At 38.9% G+C, this 20,104-nt stretch overlaps 1 protein-coding gene across 1 annotated transcript; it reads left to right on the plus strand.

The window, feature by feature from the left end:
* Positions 1-1,808: 1,808 nt before the first annotated feature.
* LOC134674065 (piggyBac transposable element-derived protein 2-like) lies at positions 1,809-6,670 on the plus strand. Its single transcript, XM_063532115.1, has 2 exons — positions 1,809-1,860; positions 4,727-6,670. Exons 1-2 carry the CDS (start codon positions 1,836-1,838, stop codon positions 6,508-6,510), a joined length of 1,809 nt encoding a protein of 602 aa, XP_063388185.1. The 5' UTR covers positions 1,809-1,835; the 3' UTR covers positions 6,511-6,670.
* The last annotated feature ends 13,434 nt before the right edge of the window (positions 6,671-20,104 follow it).

A 20,104-nucleotide genomic window follows, 5' to 3' on the forward strand; every position in this document is an offset into this window, starting at 1 on the left:
GTGGAACCAGAAGATGACTCTGTGATTGATAATTTACGTAAGTACTTCTTCTTCCTCGCGTTATCCCGGCATTTCGCTACGGCTCATGGGGGCCTGGGGTCCGCTTGACAGCTAATCCCAAGAATTGAGGTAGGCACTAGTTTTTACGAAAGCGACTGCCATCTGACCTTCCAACCCAGAGGGTAAACTAGGCCTTATTGGGATTAGTCCGGTTTCCTCACGATGTTTTCCTTCACCGAAAAGGGACTAGTAAATATCAAATGATATTTCGTACATAAGTTCCGAAAAACTCATTGGTACGAGCCGGGGTTTGAACCCGCGACCTCCAGATTGCAAGTCGCACGCTCTCACCGCTAGGCCACCAGCGCTTCTAATTTACGTAAGTACTTATCTAATTTAATTTTAAAATATCTGGGGAACCGAGCTTTGCTCGGAAAACGTTTAAAACTCAAAAATGCGCGTTTTCCCAGAGATAAGACCTAGTTAGATCGATTTTTTGCCCCCGAAAACCCCCATATAGCAAATTTCATCGAAATCGTTATAGGTATATTTCGCGGATCCCGGAAACGGCTCTAACGATCTCGACGAAATTTGCTATTTTTTTTTTTTCACATACCTGTAGTTATGTCCCATGAGCCAACCATTTCTGCACTATTTTTTAATTTGTTCGTCTTTTCCAAATAATTAATTTAGTGATATAGTTTGGTTTGTTTAAAGCTTTTACGACTAGAAGTTTTTAAGTTTTCTGCACAAAATGTACACGTGGATAGCTGTGTCATAGCACAAATATGGCCGTGCTGTGTCGTGCCGTGTGACGTGGCCATGGCGTGGCGGCCAGCTGTCACTTGGCTGTCAGGCCTGTTCCAGATACGGCAATTGCCGCAATGTTGAAGTTGTATATAATAGTTTTAGTTTCAATTTTATGTTTTAGGTATAGTTCTAGTTTTTAATTAGTTTAGTAAATCATAGCATAACCGCCTCGTCGTCGAACGGCGTACGCCTGGGTTACAACGGAAGAACAGCGCTGGCTTTGCCAGCAACATGCTGAGTTGTGACCCTTTTATGGCATTTTTCACTAAATGTTATACATTGTATATTTGTCAACATGTTTTTGTCATCTGTGTTTGTTTGTCATAAATAAATGTATTTCTATTCTATTCTATTCTATATGGGGGTTTTCAGGGGCGATAGATCGATCTAGCTAGGTCTTATCACTCTTATCTCTGGGAAAACTCGCATTTTTGAGTTGTTATATGTTTTCCGAGCAAAGCTCGACCTCCCAGATATTAGATATACAGTGTGGAAAGATAAGTCGGGCCCTGGAGGGAAACTACCTTAAATCCTTAAGCTGGCTCATTTTACTTAAAGGAGACATTACTTTATTTTTAAAAAGAAACATAACTGCATTCAAAGATTTTGTAAAACTCGCTTGCCTCGCCCGGGACTCGAACTGACTAATAATTCCAAAAAATAAAAACTCGCAATTTTATCCTTCTAGTCGATACAGTTAATGTTAATGATAACATTTCTCCAAGAAACATTAGGTCTTACACTCGTCTGTTGTACAAAATATCCATAAAATCTAATATTTAGTACTCAAGATTTTTTTAGACAAGCTAAATTGAAGAAAAATGAAAAATACTTTGAATGCAGTTTTGTTTCTTTTTAAAAATAAAGGAATGTCTCCTTTAAGTAAAATGAGCCAGCTTAAGGATTTAAGGTAGTTTCCCTCCTGGGCCCGACTTATCTTTCCTCCCTGTATATACAAGAAAGAAAATGTGGTTTTCTTTACAGACGACGATCCTCTCGTGAAATCAGAGACATCGGATAATCTAATGAAGGAGGATTTATCAGGAGCAGGTGAGCGTTCACACTGTTCACAGTTTATACTATGTAGGGATGTAACGATACATGATTTTGCCGATACGATACCGATACCGATTTTTGAAGTAAATAATCGGCGATACCGATACAGATACCGATATCAATGGCACAGTAGTTAGCTAATAGATATAACAAATAAGGAATTATATACTTATTATGCATAAAACATACATATGTATGTGTTATTAGACACTCAATTTTGTGAAGTGTGTTTTCACTGTAAACTAATAAAGAAAAATGCCAAATCAAAATTAAAGAAAACATTTATTTAGGTAACCACCAAGCAATCAATGCCAAAGTAAATCCAAATCTGTAATTATAGTTCACTTTAGGTAGTTTTTACCCAACTACGGTAACGCAAAAGGAGGGTTATTTGTTATGGAAACAAAGTTTATTCAAATTATTAGCAGCGTCATTCGTTTTGCGCGCTTTTCAAACTGTAATATCGGCTGAATTTAAATCGGCGATGCCGATATATCGGTCTGCCGATTATATCGGCCGATATATCGTATCGGTATCGGTATCGTTACATCTCTAATACTATGATTTAGATTTTATGATATAGATGGCAAACGAGCAGACGGATCGCTTGATGGTAAGCGATTACCGCCGCCCATGGACAGTGGGGAGACACTCCTGACTTCGGGCAAACTCGGCTCCGTTCGGCTCAGCATTGCTCCGAGCAATTATTAGGGTTGGCACCGCTTGACGTCCTTTTGCGTGCACGACCACAGATAAGATAATGACTTGAATTTTGATATAAGTAGCCGAAAGAGATAGTGCCATACATTAGAAAGGGACAGCACGATTCGTCCCTGAATTGCTGTCAAACTTCGGTTTTGTAGGAAGTGTCTTTTCTGTACGGTTGTAGGTACTATTATTTATTCTGTGACATGGACACCTGCATCACCAGAGGAGTTGTAAGTGCGTTGCCGGCATTTAAGATGGCAATACGCTCTTTGTGTATCTTCTTCTTCTTGTTTTTAGGGTTCCGTACCCAAAGGGTAAAACGGGACCCTATTACTAAGACTTCGCCGTCCGTCCGTCCGTCCGTCTGTCACCAGGCTGTATCTCACGAACCGTGATAGCTAGACAGTTGAAATTTTCACAGATGATGTATTTCTGTTGCCGCTATAACAACAAATACTAAAAACAGAATAAAATAAAGATTTAAATGGGGCTCCCATACAACAAACGTGATTTTTGACCAAAGTTAAGCAACGTCGGGAGTGGTCAGTACTTGGATGGGTGACCGTTTTTGTTTTTGTATTGCTTTTTTTTGTTTTTTTTTTGCATTATGGTGCGGAACCCTTTGTGCGCGAGTCCGACTCGCACTTGCCCGGTTTTTTTTCTTATTATTTTAGGATTTCACACTGCTCTGGCATTGCTACTTGAGCCGCCAAGGTGTTCACAAATAAATAAGAAATCAAAATCGAGCGGTAGCGGAGGTCTCCATTTCAGCTTGGTTGATAAGACCTAGCTACTAGTTAAAACGATTTTTCGCCTCTGAAAACCCCCATATAGCAAATACAATCGTAATCGTTAGAGCCGTGTCCGAGATCCCTGAAATATATAGGTAAATTAATAATATTAATAATAACCCCGCGGGGGCAGTGTCGAGGACTAATTCGAGGTTTTCTATGTTATCTATACTTTTTATACATTTTGTCTATGTTTTTATGCTATTTTGTTTTACCTTTTGTTTTTTACACTAGTTGTCATGAAATGCTGTTTGAAAGCCCAGCTTTTTTGTTTGCTCCCAAAATTTTAGCTATCGAAGTGGAAATTGTCCTGGATTCCGGGACAGGCAGCTTGTGGCGAGCTGACGGTGAGTGGCGACACCGCGGACCCCTATTCCAGAGGGCACTTTCATCTGGCCCTCGCCTCTGTGCTTGCCTTGACCGGCCGGCCAGAGTGGAGTCGCAAGAGCGGGACCTATGCTCCAGGTTGGAAGTGTAAAATGGCATAACGCCGGCGGCCTGCTGAACGGATTACCGGGATCTGGCACACCGCAGACTCACCTCTCGACAACTTTACAGCCACTCCAAAGTGTTGCCCTGTTGTCGCACTGTGCGTGCGGCCATTGCGGGGCCCACTCAATGAGTTGGCGAGTCACCACCTGTCTTTAACAATATTGAGACTGATTGTCACGGCAGGTGTCCGCTAGTCTCATCCCATAGCCCGATATCCAGTCCATCCAACATTCAAATCAATAGCCTATGACCTTAGTTCCCATCGCAGCACAAAAGTGCTGCACTGCAATAGTCTTTGCACCTGGCGGGGACCATCTCCGGATGTATCATATTGTGCGCTCGGAGATGGTATCCGCCACGTGTATCCCTTGCTTTTAGATTAAGTCCAGGACCCCATGGTCCCGAGATCTGGAAAGGACAAACAAATATTAATAATAATAAAATTTTAATGTTTAATTTTGATAATCTTACCTAAACCTACATTGAACCATACTAAGGCCCACTTGAACCATCCCACTAACCCGGGATTAAGCGGTTAAGCCGTTAAACCAGTGTCATATTGTACCGGTAACCATGGTAACTCCAGGTTTAACCGGTTAACCCCGGGTTAGTGGAATGGTGCAAGTGGGCCTAAGTCATAAGTTCAAGCAAATTGTGTAAGTCTAGTTTGAGCAACAAAAATGTTATCATTGTATAAGTGGAAACTGTTATGGCTTATGTGTTTTCTGTATTTGTTTAAACATATGTATTATTTTTTCGCTGTTTGTTTCCCAATAATAAATATATATATATATATACAATAATTGCTCGTTTGAAGGTATAAAATAATAAATTATAACCTACAATTGAAGGTTGTTTTTTTGTTTCAGGTATGCGTAATAAACAAATCGAAGAGTTGCTTGTTGAATCCGAGCTGGAGGATTTTTTGCCATCAGATGACGAAATTTGCGACCCAGAGTACCAGCCCGGTGATGAACCGTGCAGTTCAAGTGAGAAATCGAGTTCCGAAGAAAGTGATGAAATACAGCAAGCAGTTGAAAGGCGTGGGACAAGTAGACGGGGTAGAGGTAGAGGATGGGGGAATTGTGGAGGTAGGGGGAGTGGAAGCGGTCTAGGAACGGATAACGACGGCCAACTTGAAGGAGACTACGATGTCGAACCCTCGTCATCTTCACCCACTAGCAGCCAGAATAACAGCAATAACTCTAGCACACGTTTTTCCGAGTTAGTTCAGCCTGCGTACTTACCGGCTGACACTACAGGCTTCGATAAAATCGATTACTTATATCAATACATCGACCACGAACTTATAAATCTCATAGTGACAACTACGAATCGAACTTATGAAAGAAATGGACGTAATTTACTTTTGACTGCGGAGGAACTGTGTGTCTACTTGGGCATAACACTTGTGATGGCGACAATCGACTACCCGAATATACGGATGTATTGGGAGAAAAAGTGGAGGGTAGCGGTTGTTGCTGACAATATGGCTCGTAATAGATTTTTGGCTTTAAGGAACTCCCTGAAGGCAGTTTTTGATCCTGACATCACGACGGAAACTAAAAATAAAGATAGAATTTGGAAGATACGCCCCTTATTTGACCGCATAGTCGCCGGATGCCGTAAACAGCCGAAAGACCAATGCCTGTCAGTCGATGAAATGATCATACGGTTTACCGGTTCGTGTTCAATCAAACAGTTCAGTCCCGGAAAGAATATGGTGGGCATAAAAGCTTTTGTATTAGCAAATCCGGATGGTACTATTTGTGACATGCATATATATTCAGGGCAAACTACCTACGCCAATGAGGACACTGATTTTGGCCTACGACAAGCAGTCATTACGCTGACAGAGTACTTGGTACCTGGTCATGTACTATATTTTGACAGGTATACTTCAGAGAAGTTACTCGATGAATTAGAGCAAAGAGGAATCAGAGTGGTTATGAAAAATCGAATTTCTGTAAACGCGCGTTCCTTATTTATTAGTGACAAAAAAATGAAGACTGGTCGTGAATCTTCTCAGGTAGTTCGGAATGGTGAAAAGGGGTTTGATTACAAACCAGTGAATCTTGGGTCTTCTTCTGACGTGCCAGATAGTTGCAGACGTTGGTGTGAGAAAACTAAAACGTATGTTAATATTCCACGACCTACGAGAGAATACAATTCGAAAATGGGCGTGAATTTAGCGGATCGACTGTTATCTGTTTGTCCCTATCGCTATAAAACTAGAAAATGGACACAAAGATGCTTCGCGGCCTTAATCGATTTAGCCGTATGTAATTCCTGGCTTCAGTACAAAAAAGATCAATTGGCATCCTCGGTCCCCGTAAAGAAAATTCCACAGTTGCGATGTTTCAAAATGGACTTAGGAGAAATTTTGATACAGTCATATTCACATAGTGAACCAGCTTCTGAACACGATCAAGAACCCAAAATAAAACGCAAAAGAGGCAGAACGGCGTTAGTGCCTGAACCAAGCAAACAATTTCGCAACTCTGGTGCTAAACACTTGCCGTATTTAGTCGAAAACGTGGGTCGATGCCGCCATTGCCACCACAATCGAACCCAATTCAAGTGCAGGGCGTGTAATGTGAGCTTATGCCTCACAAAAACGAGGAATTGCTTTGTAGATTTTCACGATTCATGAATGAGTGATGAATTATGTTATTTTGTAACTACCTTCAATAGAAAGTAGAGCTGATCTCAAAGTTATCTAAAGTTAAGTCTTATGTTAAGTTAGGTTTTTTGTAGCTTGTTATCAAGCATTTTAGTGTCTAAATATTCGAATTTTCTAAAAAATATGTTTTAATTTGAATATTTTTTTGATCATAACGGACATTTATTAAAAAGAGGCGTGTCCACAATGAGTGTAATACATGAGAAAATGGTGGCTGTTTCTAAAAAAAAATGTTTTATTTAAATTTTTCGACTGACGTTGATTATGAATGCAACTATAATATAAAAAAATAACAAAGGCTGCGTTATTGAAATGTGTGATTATGTGCCTTAAAGATTATAAAAAACTGATTTAACCCGTGGAGCGACCTACTGTCACACGTGTGTTGATAACTAGTATAGGATTCCATACTATGGTAATTTTGGGGCGCTCCACGGGTTAAAAGTAATTTTTTTCATAGATCAATAAGTAGTGAAATTTTATTACACAAAAATTTTTCTTTCGCATTGTGCGCAAGTAGGCACTGGTCCCATGTAAATAAAAGAGACACGGCGATATTTATAGTTACTCGCCCAGCGGTGAGCTATAAATATCGCCGTGTCTCTTTTATTTACACGGGAGTGCTTATCTTTTGTTCGTGTTTATAGCCGATAGCTCATAGCTTACTAGCTCGCGGTGGGACCAGTGCCATAAAGTGGAATGTAGATATAACAACATTTTGTTTCTAATTGTTATTTATTTTTAAGTGTAGTTAAGAGCTTTTGTAAGTGAGTACGCATGCACTCGCTATACTTACTGATTTTTATATTTAGTTCTGTTGTAGTTAAGTTTCTCTTAAGTGAAATGTATAATTTCTTTGAGAAAAAATAAAGTTCTATGAACGTAAACCTAAAATTTTATATTATTTATAACGCCGATCAAAAACCCAATGTGCATTAAAATGAACTAAATATAAGAAGGTGGAATTCATTTTAATGTAGGTATTTATTTCACATATATGGTAAATAATCAATTAACGGCCACCCTAAACTAAAAATGAATCTATTCACCTATAAATAGAATACATTTTAGTATAAGGTTTCAACCCACCTTATACAAAAATGAATTCTGTTTATAGGTGAAATAGAATTCATTTTTAGTTTAGGATGTTACAATTGTATAACAACCAACTAAGTATTTATCAGTAGGGTCACTTAAAACCACTCTGTAACTAATTATTTATCAGTAGGGTCACTTAAAACCACTGTGTAACTAACTATTTATCAGTAGGGTCACTTAAAACCACTGTGTAACTAACTAACTATTTATCAGTAGGGTCACTTAAAACCACTGTGTAACTAACTAAGTATTTATCGGGCAATTATTTATAGGTCAACGGTAATAGCTTACCATTAGGCGATTCGTCTGCTCGACTGCCTCCTATTTCATAAAAAAAATTAAAGCTTCATTCAGTTTTAGTACACTTAGTATTAGATTATATATTTTTTTTTATATTAAAGGAAATAAGTATTTGGCAAAAATTTAATTTTTGGTACTAGCTTTTTTTGCCGGCTGTACTTACTCTTCTTACGACAGACAACTAATACTCATCGAGACAATTCTAAAAACCCCTAACACAATTAGGTTGCGTTATTTCATCACAGAGTTCCTATGGCCACCTCCTGTCTCCGTCATCAGAGTAGCTCGATGGTACCTAATATTGCATTGTCATCCGATTTATACATGCATGCAAAATTTCAGCTCAATCGGAAATCGGGAAGTGGAAATTTAACTCGCAAGATTTGATTACAGACATATTAAGGTAAAGCTAAATAAAAGCTTGTAAAATGGAAAATTTACACCTCAGCCGGACTCGAAAAACTCTTTCCTTTCCTCCTTTCTTTTTTTCCTTTAATTTAAAAATTTGTAGTAACAATAGTTTAGTTTATTAAGTATACAAGTAATAATATAATAATATAAGCCTTTTATTCAGACAAATTACAGTTTAAGAGTTTACATATTATTGTACATAACTTATCAAAATATATAATTTAACTTATTACTATTTCAGACAACATCGGTTTGGTCTGTATGCCGTTTGGCAAGTATACAAGTAGGCAGCAATATACACGGTGTAACATGAGGAAAGCGAATAATTTTAACCACGCATATCTGAGGTCAAAAGAAGTAAAAAATGTAATATGAGTTTAGGTCAATTTCGCCAAAAAAAAAATTTTTTTTGTTTTCTTTTTTCAATTTTTTGAATGTATTTGTACATAAAAAATAAATTTTATTGGTAAACTTGTCACTTAAAATTGATTTTTACATTTTTTTTTCGTAGAACCTACTTTTTGCAAAGTGTTACTTGTCACTTTTTGACATCTATCAATAAGGATATTTAGACTACGTCCCATAGCAGCAACATCACCATCAAAAAGGCCTTTTACACTATGTAACAATAAAAACTTGTTTTATTTTTAATTAATAATATCTCTGAAACTAGGCGAATTTCAAAAAATTTTATAGGACATTTTTGTCTCTAAATATGATCAGGAATACGCTGTTAAAATTATTCGGTTTACTCATGTTACACCGTGTATGTATCGTTTGGAAGTTGGTCCAACTTAATCGGTTCTTGTTTCTGTCCAGGCCCCGACTCCGTCCGCGCCAGATCAGAACCAGCAGACATTCGTCACTGTGAAAGGAAATCATACGCCTGCGAACACTGCGGTAAACGCTACCTAAACAATTGTACTTTAATCAAGCATAAAAAGGGCTCATTACCAAACAATTTCCTTGTGGTCTTTGTAGTTCTACATTCCAAACGAAATTTCTCCTACCAGGGGGCCAATTTTTGAATTTCGATCACTCGATTTCGTCACTCGAAAATCGGTGGAAAACGGCGAAATGCTAATTTTTGAAATACGAACGATCGAAATTTGGAATATATTGGTATTGGCCACTCGATTTCAATTCTATTAGTAGAATTTAAACGCCTAGTAGTGGAGATATCATTTAACGAAATACACGAAATCGAGTGGTCGAATTTCAAAAATCGGCCCCCAGAAGGTATACACTGGTCAGAAACCTAAATATAACTGGAGTCATACAATAATTGTAGTGAATACAAGTAAAGTTAAATCACACTTAGATGAACATCAAAGGATACACAAAGGTGAAAAGCCTTATGAATGTAGCTACTACGACTACAAAACCTGCAATAGAGCGAGTATGTACCAGCACAAGATGATACACATTGGTGAGAAACCGTACGCGTGTAAACAAAACAGTGCCTTCAATTCCATTGCCAGGCGTTTTAATTGGGGGAAAAGTAGTGCCGGGTGTGCTGGTGACGTCCAAGATGCGCGAGAAAGTGCCAAGTCATCTGATTTACTGGGTCAATTATTATCGTGTTTCGTTACCCAAGGGGTGAAAACGGGAACTTATTACTATAAGGTCCCGTTTTCGGTCCCCTATATAAATTGCACACCTTCAATTGTTTTTACAACCCTTTTGTTGCCCAACCACTGTCACACCCACCGCTGAACAGCTGCCAGGCGCCCGGATTAATAAATAATGATAGTATTGCACACTATGGGATTTCGTTGATTTATAAACTGCAAACCTATTTCTGTAGCTAGCTCTTAGACCAGAGGACTGTCGCCCCACTGCTTATACATACACGGTGTAACATGAGGAAACCGAATGATTTAACAGCGTATTTCTGATCATATTTAGAGACAAAAATGTCCTATAAACTTTTTTGAAATTCGCCTAGTTTTAGAGATAATCTTAATTAAAAAAAAAAACAAGTTTTTATTGTTACATAGTGTAAAAGGCCTTTTTGATGGTGATGTTGCTGTTATGGGACGTAGTCTAAATATCGTTATTGATAGATGTCAAAAGTGACAAGTCACACTTTTAAAAAGTAGGTTTTACGAAAAAAAAGTAAAAATCAATTTTAAGTGACAAGTTTACCAATAACATTTATTTTTTATGTACAAATACATTCAAAAAATGGAAAAAACGAAACAAAATATTTTTTTTTTGGCGAAATTGACCTAAACTCGTATTACATTTTTTACTTCTTTTGACTTCAGGAATGCGTGGTTGAAATTATTCGGTTTCCTCATGTTACACCGTGTATGTATTTTTTTTGTTGACTATATAGGGGCTGAGGAGCGTGCAGTTCTCTCCCAAATCTCTCCCACCAACACCTGTGAGGCAATGCCTCGCTCGAATCATCTGCCAAGAAAGCAACCGTACTGGTGGTCGGAGGATATCGCGGGTCTCCGTACCACCAGTAACAAGGCTCGCCGGGCCTACACCCGCTGCAGGCGCCGGCGACATACTGCGGAGGAAGAGGAACTACTTTATACAGCCTACAAGGCTGCCAAGGAAGCTCTTAACACCGAAATCGCAAAAAGAAAAAACGAGGCGCGAGAGTTGCCAGCCGGGCTAGCACATGATTGACGCGCCAGGCCGCGTAGCCAAGATGCCGATCGCTTACGCTCCGTAGCGATCGAAACGCAACTGTCACTGTCGCACTAATATGGAAGTGTGATAGAGAGACATAATGGTTTTCGTTGTCGAAGCGATAGCGATTGTAACCTTGGCTAGGCCGGCAGTATCTCGCGGCGAGATAGACTACCCGTCCCTATATTCGAGATAGACTACCCGTCCCATTACACAAACGGGTCTACCGCGATATAATTTCATTGTTAGGGTTCCGTACCCAAAGGGTAAAACGGGACCCTATTACTAAGACTTCGCTGTCCGTCCGTCCGTCCGTCCGTCTGTCACCAGGCTGTATCTCACGAACCGTGATAGCTAGACAGTTGAAATTTTCACAGATGATGTATTTCTGTTGCCGCTATAACAACAAATACTAAAAACAGAATAAAATAAAGATTTAAATGGGGCTCCCATACAACAAACGTGATTTTTGACCAAGGTTAAGCAACGTCGGGAGTGGTCAGTACTTGGATGGGTGACCGTTTTTTTTTGCTTTTTTTTTTTGCATTATGGTACGGAACCCTTCGTGCGCGAGTCCGACTCGCACTTGTTTTTACTTTAAATTCCGACGCACAACGCGAACAAAACGTACAAAACGCGGGAGTTTAAAGTGTTATATAATATAACATATGTATTAGTTAGAAAAAGACAGGTAGTCTATCTCGCCGCGAGATACTGTGGCGCCAATCATATGCTAGCCTTACAGACTAAGGGATGTATATGTGACGTTCCACGGCAAAAGGTACCTTATGGCGGCTGGCGGTTACGTCGCATAGCGCCGCAATAATATTGGAGCGACGTTAATAATAGCGTAAGCGCCAACCGCCATAAGGTAAATTTACCCGTGGGACGTCACATATTTTCCACTTACGGTACTTCAAACATGTGTTCTATTTTTGATTACTGACTGACATTCGATTGTTGTTGATTGTTTGTGTTGTTGATACGATAAAGTTTGGAGGTATTAGAGCCCATTAAAGTATTTTTGAAAATTTAATTTGTGTTATTTCAACTAACACTACTATACACCAAGAAATGTAATCGGTGATCACGAACCAAGTTTTTAGGGTTCCGTACCCAAAGGGTAAAACGGGACCCTATTACTAAGACTTCGCTGTCCGTCCGTCCGTCCGTCCGTCTGTCACCGGGCTGTATCTCACGAACCGTGATAGCTAGACAGTTGAAATTTTCACAGATGATGTATTTCTGTTGCCGCTATAACAACAAATACTAAAAACAGAATAAAATAAAGATTTAAATGGGGCTCCCATACAACAAACGTGATTTTTGATCAAAGTTAAGTAACGTCGGGAGGGGTCAGTACTTGGATGGGTGACCGTTTTTTTTTGCTTTTTTTTTGTTTTTTTTTGCATTGTGGTACGGAACCCTTCGTGCGCGAGTTCGACTCGCACTTGCCCGGTTTTTTTAATTCAGTCATCGATGGCGATCACATAACTATGGGTCCAACCTCGAAATCACAAAAAAAATTTGCCTATTTCATACATTTGGGCTGGTCCGATGATGATATTTTCCATGAGAAAGTTAAATTTGTTTCACGATTCGACACGACGAAATAAATAAATATCATATACTAAGAAAAAATCACCAAGGCCTGGGCGCGTAGCTAACGTACCAAATCCTTATCGCTCCGTAGCGTATCGTAGTCATCTCTCTATCACTTTTCCACACTAGTGCGAGCGACATTTGCGTTTCGTTCGCTACGGAGCGTTAACGATTGCATGTTGCCTATGCACACTGCCGGCCTAGCCAAGGTGACAATCGCTATCGCTACGACAACGAAACGCTTTGTGTCTCTCTATCACTTCCATAGTGCGACAGTAACAGTTGTGATTCGATCGCTATGGAGCGTAAGCGATTGGCATGTTGGCTACGGGCCTGGCCCCTGTTTCACCAACGTGACAGGTGCGACGAATTGTAAAATCACTGTTGCTGACGTCACACGCATCCATGAACTACGGTTACCGCTTACCATCGGGCGGGCCGTATTCCTGTTTGCCACCATCATTGTATTATTAAAAAAAAACTATGATATCGGAAAAAAACAGATATTTCTCTTGCTAAGTTTATGACAATTGTCACAAGAAACACTACAATTGTCACGAAATTCCGACATATATGTATATTGGTTTAATGTCACTATCGTTAAAACATTACACAGGAACATTACAATATGCTTGATCTTACGAATTACGATCGGCCGCCGACATATTTACAAACAGAAGAAAACAACCGAGAAATAGTGGACTCACCTACTTATAGTCACAATAATATTTAAAGTATTTATATTTAAAATAAGAAAGGAATTTTACGTGTTATTATTTTCATAACATCATTGTCTAAACAAGTAGTATACTAAACAATAGCTATAGTGTGATGAATAATACTATTGCGTATAAAACAGTTGATAACATCCATTGTATTTTATTCAGCGATAACGTTGCATAGTTGAACCACGCAAATTTAATAACTTACTCTGAAAAAAATAAAATATAACCTATAACTTTTGGCATTTGGTTAATTATGGTAGCACCGTTCGAATATTTGTGGGTTTAAACCGTTCTAAAGCAATACAACTTATTATTTAGGAAGAAGAATTTGTGTGTCTTAGAAATATTGTTAAAGTGAAATGGTAATGAACTAATAAAAGTACCTGAGGGCAGAGGGGATAATGGACGGATTATTAGTTATATGGATATTGGTACGTATTTCATAGATACATTGCTTAACCGATTCGGGGCTGATGACACGTCTGCCGTGTCATACTTAAATGTTTTTTACGTGTGGCTTAAGAGACGGGAGGCGTGAATATTCTATGGCGCATGGCATGGCTGCCGCGTCATGAAATTATTGTTCCGCGCCACAGCCAATAGTTTTCGAAAATGGAACACGCAACGAATCGGTTAAAGTGGTGGTACTAGTGCTCGACATGCTATTGCCCAATAGATGACACCTTGCTGTCACCTGTATTGACAATGAGTTAAGTATCAAGATGACATGTACTGGGACCGCGTCGAGCACCAGTACCAGTACCATCACCTTTAGGTACTTATTTAGCCACATTTCCCAGTTTTAACTTCAACTTAAATAATAAATAAATAAATAAATATTATTAGGACATATATTCTTACACAGATTGACTAAGTCCCACAGTAAGCTCAAGAAGGCTTGTGTTGTGGGTACTAAGACAACGATATATATAATATACAAATACTTAAATACATAGAAAACACCCATGACTCAGGAACAAATATCTGTATCATCATACAAATAAATGCCCTTACTGGGATTCGAACCCAGGACCGTCGGCTTCGCAGGCAGGGTCACTACCCACTAGGCCAGACCGGTCGTCATACGTCAACTTCAATATTTATTCAGCAAATATGCCACAAGGGCACTTTTACACGTTAACATTGCTTTTTAAAAATCAGTACCGTAAAACGGGGTGAGTAGGTTTCGCGGGGAGAGTTGGGTTATGAATGGGGAGATAAGGTTTGAGAGGGGGGTGAGAAGGGATTTTTAGGCTACTGCTACAAAAATAATGAATTCCAATTTAAAATGGGGCTATAGTAATACGCGTAATAGAAAAAATCGATCCAACAATCTTCCAAAATCACCTTTGTATGAAAAACCCTCTCACCCCAAATACGAGGCATTACGGGGTGAGGTGGATTTTCCTATTTATCGTCAAAGTTATGAAATGGAAGTACCCAAAATAAAATAGAAACTAAAATACAAACGTCCGAACCACTTATAATACCATTCAGTTTTCACATGTAAAAAAATAAGTTCAAAAACTAAAACCCGACTACTGCAAATCGCGCTCTAAAAAGTATGAAACAAGATAGAATTCTTATCTAAAAATTATCGAACAGGGAATATTATAAAAGTTACCATTTTTTCAATAAAAAAATACAACGTAATATAATTTACTTTTTTTTTATATATTTACAGAGATTCAGAGGATTGCCGTGGTCGTATGCCACGATTATAAACTTTAAGGTAAAGTGGCATACGACCACGGCTATCCTCTGAATCTCTGTAAATACATATATAAAAAAAATAGTAAATTATATTACGTTGTATTTTTTATTGAAAAAATGGTAACTTTTATAATATTCCCTGTTCGATAATTTTTAGATAAGAATTCTATCTTGTTTCATACTTTTTAGAGCGCGATTTGCAGTAGTCGGGTTTTAGTTTTTGAACTTATTTTTTATTTAATTCATTTTGGGGTCATGATTTCGTTACTAACTATTTGAAGTCACTTGATATTGCTTTTGCGAGGGCGTCCGCAGTACAGAAATGCATGCAGAGAGCCGCATATATCGGGCTACGCCCGACTCCTTTGGTATGAGGGCGCCTTCGGCGCCCGGCTTTGGAACGCGTACGTCGGGCTACGCCCGACTCTTTTAGTGTGAGGGCGCCTTCGGCGCCCGGCTTTGGAACGCGTACAGCGAGCCTCGTACGTCGGGCTGCGCCCGACTCTTATAGTATGAGGGCGCCTTCGGCGCCCGGCTTTGGAACGCGTACAGCGAGCCTCGTACGTGGGGCTGCGCCCGATTCTTTTAGTATGAGGGCGCCTTCGGCGCCTGGCTTTGGAACGCGTACAGCGAGCCTCGTACGTTGGGCTGCGCCCGACTTTTTTAGTATGAGGGCGCCTTCGGCGCCCGGCTTTGGAACCCGTTCGTCGGGCGTAGCCCGACTCTTAGTATGAGGGCGCCTTCGGCGCCCGGATTTGGAACGCGTACGTCGGGCTACGCCCGACTCTTTTAGTATGAGGGCGCCCGGGGCGCCCGGCTTTGGAACTCGTACAGCGAACCTCGTACGTCGGGCTGCGCCCGACTCTTTTAGTATGAGGGCGCCTTCGGCGCCCGGCTTTGGAACGCGTTCGTCGGGCTACGCCCGACTCTCAGTATAAGTGTGCCAAAGGCGCACGGAATTGGAACGCGTACGTCGGGCTGCGCCCAACTCTTTTAGTATGAGGGCGCCGAAGGCGCCCGGTTTTGGAACGCGTACGTCGGGCTAACGCCTGACTCTTTTCGTATGAGGGCGCCGAAGGCGCCCGGCTTCGGAACGCGTACAGCGAGCCTCGTACGTCGGGCTGTGCCCGACTCTTTTAGTATGAGGGCGCCGCTTTGCCGCGTACAGCGAGCCTCGTACGTACAGCGTGCCTCGTACGTCTCTTGTAGGGAATGTAGGGCTGTTTCCTACATTTTGGCTGATCTGGACTTCTATACCTATTCACTTTATAAAATATTGCAGATCATTAAAAAACACCATGTATATATAGTAGTATACCCTATAATGGAAGTAGAACCAGTAATGGGACAAAAAAACATAATTCCTCTAAAATAAGTATCTAAAAGTAGTTTTTAAACACTGGCTGTATATTATCATAAATAAAGAGTCCTAGAGCTGTTTCAGTTTGAAGTTTCATTAAATTTGGTTGTTTTTTAAGAAATTGGCGTCAACCCAAAAGTTGTCGTGTCACTGAAAAAAAATACCACTACGAATTCTTAACAACTTCGCTAAGAGAGGTGAGTTAATTTATTAAATTTTAATTAATTAATACTTGATGAAAACTAGAATGTGTTTTGTTAATTGCATTTACCATGAGATAAGGTATACAACACACTATATTGTGACTCCACAGATCTAAAAAAAAATAGTGGTATTTGGCCCAATCCCATTATAGGAGCTGTAAAACTGCGTGTCTCCCATGATGGGACAATTGACAGAATGATGCTTGCCATGCCATAATTTCATGTTTAAACAATACAGAAGTAAAATGTAGTTACGAAATATGTCAATCAGGAGGTATTCTCGGACTTCGGATAAATTAATATCGTTTTTCCAAACTTTTATTTAACTTGCCCTGTTAGTTAGTATGGGACCAATCTTGGTAGCTGAATTTGAGCCACTTTTCGATTTCCGATTCAGTTGAAATTTTGCGTAAGTACGTAATTAAGTATGCAAATCGGATGATAATGCAATATTATGATAACATGGACCTGCTCTGATGATGGAGACAGGAGGTGGCCATGGGAACTTTATCGCAATAAACCCTAACTAATTGTGTTTGGGTATATTAGAATTGTCTCGATGGATCTAATACAATAATAATTGGCTGTGGAAAGAAAAATACATTCAGCGATAAAAGCTTATACCAAAAATTTTTATTTTTTTGCCTTAACTTATTCCCCATTTCAATATTTTATACTGATAGAGCTATGTCCATTATAGGGGGCCCATTACTGGATCCACGTCCATTACCGGGGGACCATTACTGGAGCTTTGGTGTCCATGACTGGAGAAAAAAAGCATAGTTTTAATTTGTTAAATATGTGGAAACTAATTGCAGTATCTTTGATACAACACGCCTAAAACATGAAAGACAGATAGGACTTTCATCTTTTAACACGCTAAGCGGTAGATCATTTACATGTATAAGGGAAATATCATAAATACTCCAAATTTCCTCTTAAATGTCCCATGACTGGTGCTGTTACTATAGTGGCCAAACAAATTTCTTTTGCAAAAACCTTCTTGTATCGCCTTAATCGGGTGAAACGCGGATAGAATTCAGAGCGCTTATAGATTCGTAGTTCGAATTACCTACCCGATAAATTAATGTTTTATCGGGTTCATGTAAGCAAAGCCGGGTGCAAAAGCTAACAATATGTATATATTTGAAATGTGCTAATTGAGCTCTTTCAAATGATATACAACACGCCATCATAACTTATTTTTATTTTTTTGGTTCGTGCCTTTATGACCTCTAGAGGGCGCCGTGTTCCTTTTTTTGTGACGTCATATAGCCTATAACCAGCGGACGCTTAAGACGATTCGAATGACATATCGTTTGTCAAATTATAATGCGTACTTTAGGAGTTCTGAGGGAACAAATGAACATACATACATACATACCCACATACATACCGGTCAAAATCATAACCCTCCTTTTGCGTTGCCGTAGTCGGGTAAAAATAAAATTTTATCGAGGTTTGGAAGTCAAATTTCACCCAACTCACCCCATTTTACGGTAACTATTACTTATGAAAGTAGAAGAATATAAATGATCGTATGAGAATCTTAATTGTTACAAATTGGCCGTGGCTTTTTTAAAACGTGTTTTTCAATTAAAATACACATCAATATTGTTTATCTTTTTTCTAATGGTAAACGAACTAATAATAGTTCAATGATGTTTAATAGTGAAGGCTAATACTTCAGTCTTGTTTCAGGTGTCCGTCTTATCATTACACTCGATAGCGGCCGGCTCACTCTCTGACGAGCTAACCCGTATACTGTCACAATATAGGACTAAAACTAAAGTATATAAAAACCCCAGAATCTCTTCCCAGGTTACAGTCCAGCTTGATAACATGTTAAAAATAAATAATCTCAACAATACAAGAAGACGAACTATTAGTGTTTCAAGAAAACCATCGAGACAAGTAGATAATAAACATGTAGTCTTTGATGTTCTCAAACCGATACTTAAAAGGAAAATTAAAATACAAGAGAAAAAAATTAAACAAGAAAATATTAATCCATATTTAACTATATCTGCTTCAGAATTAGTTCATAAGATCATGTCAAGTGTAATACCATTAAACAAGACTGAGAAAGTTAAACCTAAAACTGATGAATTTTATAAAAGATTGGTTACCGAACCTCCAAAGATATTGAAGGGTATAAAATCTATCTCGCATAAGCTAACGCAACCAAAGGCAAGAGTAGTGGGATCTGCCAAACTAAAGGATATTATCAACAAGAGAAACGAAAAGGATAAAAAGAACAGAGCTTTAGTATTAGAATTAGTGAATACAAAATCTACGACAGCGCAAAATCGAACGCAAAAACATAAGTCAAGGTTAGTCAGATCTGAAATAAAGGATATTATAATCAACAAGGGAATAGACGAAAAGGATAAAAACAACAGAGAATTAGTATTAGAATCAGTGAATATATCTACGACAGCGCATAATATATCGCAACCTAAATCAAGATTAGTCAGATCTGCCAAACTAAAGGATATCATCATCAACAAGAGAATAAACGAAAAGGATAAAAACAGCAGAGAATTAGTATTAGAATCATTGAATACAAATTCTACGACAGCGCAAAATCGAACGCAAAAACGTAAGTCAAGGTTAGTCAGATCTGAAATAAAGGATATTATAATCAACAAGGGAATAGACGAAAAGGATAAAAACAACAGAGAATTAGTATTAGAATCAGTGAATATATCTACGACAGCGCATAATATATCGCAACCTAAATCAAGATTAGTCAGATCTGCCAAACTAAAGGATATCATCATCAACAAGAGAATAAACGAAAAGGATAAAAACAGCAGAGAATTAGTATTAGAATCATTGAATACAAATTCTACGACGGCGCATAATATAACGCAACCCAAATCAAGATTAGTCAGATCTGCCAAACTAAACGATATTATAATCAATAAGAGAATAAGTGAAAAAGATAAAAACAGCAGAGATTTAGTCCTCGAATCCGTCAGTAAGTTAATAAAAAACGAGAAATATAGAAAGCGTTTCGACATAGTGAACCCTGCAAATACACAATTTAGCAAAAGACAGCAGCTATTATGGGAGAGAATAAGGATAAAGGCTGCCGAGGAGTTGCTTTTACACCCGATACCTCTTCCTCAGAGGGTTACAGAGAGGATATATGATAATTTGAAGACGGATTTGGAGTTAGCGCCGACGGAACCACCGGAGGACCCTGTGCTGTTCAAGGAGTTTAAGAGTAGAATTGAGAAGCAGTATTATTTGGATTTGCTTGAGCGCTTACAAGGAAGATAGACCGCGGGCGATGAGACGATGACAAAATTATTTTAATTTTTAGAAAGAATGAAAATACATTTATTTACGTCAACCAACCAGTTAAATTACAAATTTTATATCGAGACATAGACGTTAAATAGGACCCCCACTCAGCGTAAGGCTACGACGGTAGGCCGCAGCGCTGATTTTCGGTGGGGACGTAACTTATCACTAACTTAAAACGAATAAGGAGAAAA

The sequence above is a fragment of the Cydia fagiglandana genome, chromosome 19, assembly GCF_963556715.1.
Source record: "Cydia fagiglandana chromosome 19, ilCydFagi1.1, whole genome shotgun sequence".
Classification (NCBI taxonomy): Eukaryota; Metazoa; Arthropoda; class Insecta; order Lepidoptera; family Tortricidae; genus Cydia; species Cydia fagiglandana.